This window comes from Perkinsus marinus (assembly GCF_000006405.1).
Source record: "Perkinsus marinus ATCC 50983 genomic scaffold scf_1104296929422, whole genome shotgun sequence".
In the NCBI taxonomy this organism is placed as follows: domain Eukaryota; phylum Perkinsozoa; order Perkinsida; family Perkinsidae; genus Perkinsus; species Perkinsus marinus.
The window spans coordinates 63,760-67,275 of record NW_003216446.1 but is presented as its reverse complement, the minus strand read 5'-3'; the positions used below and the strand labels follow the sequence as shown (position 1 = coordinate 67,275).

The following is a 3,516-nucleotide window of genomic DNA, read 5'->3' as shown; positions in this document are numbered from 1 at the left end:
CACCACTCAAACCAAACTTTGGTCTGTATCACTAATTGTCCGAGCTCTATGGACTCATTCTCTATGAAACGTATAAATGTTACGTAAGCTGAGAATGACATAAGTCGATTGAGACAGATGTATGTCTACTACGTATGTGGTAGCTATGTCATCGAGAATATCGTATATGGTCAGTAGTTAACTATGTTATTTACGCTATCAGGCGCTCGATAGATGGTTGACAAATGTGATATGGTATGCTCGTAGTCCTTTGAAGAATATGATAAAGGTTGCCGGAGTCGATATGTTTCAACTTATCCTGTGAATAAGCGGATCACTGGTTACCAGTGTAGCACGGTGCCGGCGACCGGTGCGCTGCGTTTTGTGTCTCGGAAAACAGTCCGCAACCAAACACGACGGTGCCGCCCACACCTTGTGGAACTTCCATACAGTTTCCACTTATAATCATAATTGACCTTCGAGCATTGACTCTTCCAAACGTTAGCAGGATCATCAGTAAAGAACGCACTTAAGAAACAGGCATGTGTACGGTCATCATAGAGATTGACGTAGATATAAAGCTCATAAGCCTCAAACGAGTCACGTATATTGTCCGTTGCCTTATCAGCAAACTTCTCAGGAACGGGCACAAAGAGTCGCTTCGCCCGCGCAGGAAGACACCGTGGAATACCTCACCTGAAATATCACTGAATTTCTCAGAAATTTTCTGGAAAATTCGAAATATTTCACTATGAAATATTTCAACCCCCCTTATTAAGGGGGGTTGATCACCTACAGTGGAATCTGAACCGAGACGATCACGGGATCAGAGCAGTTCCGTGGGGTGCTGCGCTGGTGATCACCGGCTGATCCCCGACGCAGAAAATATATTGCAAGATTCATGATGAACGATTCATCTATGAGCTCAGGCTGTTCGGACTCCGAACTCTGGTATGAACAACCTTGCACCCGTCGGACAGTCACGTCCTCCGGTTTGCTCCAAGAGAAGTCAGATATTCCAGGACCAATTATGGCTTAGATCGTCCGGGTCTCGGGTTTGACTGTAACAGTCCAAAGAAGAAAAACCAACAACAGTTGTTGGTTTTTCCTCTTTGGCATCACATACAGACCGAGCGGCCCGAGCGTTCAGCGCCGTTTTATGAGCTATATCGATGCATTCGTACAGTAGAGATCAGTTCACGGTGCATTAGTTTATGCTCGTGACATCTCGTAGTCGTTATTTCCGCGATGTCATCGCCTTCATCATCGTGTTCGGTGCTCGAAGATGTGCGCATGGGGGAACTCCCGCAAGAGCATGTGAAGTCGGACATCACAGGTGGCCACTTCGCCACCGCTTCGCCAGAATAGCGCGGTCGACCTCTTTTGTATTACACAAATTTCATATTGATTTCTTCAGCGTTAGCTCCTTCAGCGCCGGTGGATGACGAAAGTCAGTGATTGCAGTGGCTGTATGACCTCGCGTACCAAGTCCAAACCGCATCTCCCAAAGGACTGACAATTCCGAATTGTAGAACACAACATGAAGTAAAGAAGGAAGAAGACCTCTGAGTCGAACGAAATCCCAATGGTATATTGCGAAACATTCATCTAGCTTTGAACCATTAGCGTCGTCTGATTTAGTGTAGCTCAAGCTCATCTGCCTTGATAATCGAAGCAGACAATAATGGATTCGACTATTCTGAACTGAATGAGATATAAGCGGAAAAATTTGAGGATACGAACTGCACGATCCACTGATCACATATCTGGCTCTATAGAAAGTACTATTTTTTCCAAACGATTCTTCCCAAATGCCATCTTTATTAGTCCATGATCTCCCCACTCTTCGTTCCACGAATTCACCGCCAACCAATATTCTCGACCGGAAGCACCTCCCCAGCCAATAATTTTGATTGAATGCGAGGTGCTGGATTCCTTGGTCGTTGGCACGTAAACTCCAGACTTGTAATATCTGAAATCTTCGTACATTTTGAAGGAGCTCAAGACCTGAAATAACAAAATGCTCCAATCATAACATCGCCCCGTGTATGCATCGAAATCGCATTGTACTTGCAGCAACTTTGGTCTGAACTCGTCTGACCGTGGGCTCGAGCTATTCATCCAAGAAAGATTCTACGCAATCGATACTTGGTGCAGCGTCCATCATTCTTGAGATCACATGAATGAGGATGAATCCCTCCTATGGTAGGAGCTCTACCAACTGATAAGAATATGCTCAAACTTCAAGAACTTCATGAAAGTTTCACAGGAGTTTTGAGAAGTTTCCATTCCCGAGTCCAGGTCACATGGACTGAGCAGCTTACTGGGCCATTATCAAATATCTCCTGCTTGATGCTCTGAGCATCATTTAATACTTTCCTCCAGCTTTTCGCTCGGTGAACATCTCTGACGTCGAAACGAATATCAGCTCCCCACCTGAGTTCCTCTCACTTCTCTAAGCTTTTCTTATATGCCTTGTTGGTGCATGTTGTTCGACATGGAGGGACAGGCTGCTGAACCACCTACGGTCAGAGAACTTACCATACGGGATCCTGCGATTGACTCACATCCTTGCATTTCGGGTATCCAGTTCGGAACTGGCAGTTCCTTCCGTTGGTACATGATTGCACTTCTGGAACGGATACGGCCAGCAACCATCAGCCTCACTCAGTTGTTCTTGTGGTTTGAAGTCATTACCTTCAAAAGTTAGGATTGATGTTCATGGATCAGTTGATCTGTAGCAGAGATTCCTACCAGTCACGACACCATGATCTCGCAAAAAACTCATGGCTTCAACAAATCTCCCACCATTGCAGCCCTTCGCACTGAAAATGAGATATGTCTCAATTTTCACTCACATTGTGAAAACAAAAAAGCGATGCCAATCAGCCATTATTCGCGGTTGGAATTTACTGGAGGCATCCATGTGCGGGATTGCAGCAAGAAGTGACGTAACCAGCGGACAGAATCTCCTGGATTTTGCCACTGGACTAGATACACAGGCGATCGTTTAAGACTTCAGTGGGACATACTGCCCAACAGTTACCACACAATCCTTGATCTCTGAGCGATACATCCTTATCAGGAAGTGACCGTGGAAGCAGCAATGAGGACCACCTCACATGACCAATGATATCGCGGCAATAGTTGAACTTTTGACGGGCGTCGAATTCCGGCGGCAAATCCTCTACCACTGGCTTAGTGGACTCGACAAGACGAATCTCCTCGTCGGAACTCTCGAAGAATGGGCATCCTCGAGGAAAGTCTTGAACTGACATACCTGTGAGCAAGTGGTCTCAGACTTCAAGTTCGTCACTTGAAGAGGCGTGACTGAATGAATGCCTGAATCTGTGACATACCCCTGAAACGCGGCTGATCCTTTGAAGCAGTCCATGAATCCTGCATCGAGTTGATAGTATCAACTACGGATTGCAGTAAGACCGGCTTGGTGTCGTTGAAGATTTCAACCAAGCGCTCAGGCGATGTGCCTGTCTGCAGAAGTTGCTCTTTCACCTGATTTGTGAAACGGTGAAAATG

The 3,516-nt window shown here is 45.9% G+C and overlaps 1 protein-coding gene across 1 annotated transcript; it reads right to left on the bottom strand.

Moving 5' to 3' along the window:
- Window positions 1–1,737: 1,737 nt before the first annotated feature.
- On the bottom strand, window positions 1,738–3,257 carry Pmar_PMAR028634 (cathepsin B, putative; the record flags this gene model as incomplete). Its single annotated transcript, XM_002787327.1, has 4 exons — window positions 1,738–1,986; window positions 2,304–2,385; window positions 2,431–2,501; window positions 3,102–3,257. The coding sequence occupies 4 exons, from the start codon at window positions 3,255–3,257 to the stop codon at window positions 1,738–1,740; spliced, it is 558 nt and encodes a 185-aa protein (XP_002787373.1).
- Window positions 3,258–3,516: the final 259 nt, after the last annotated feature.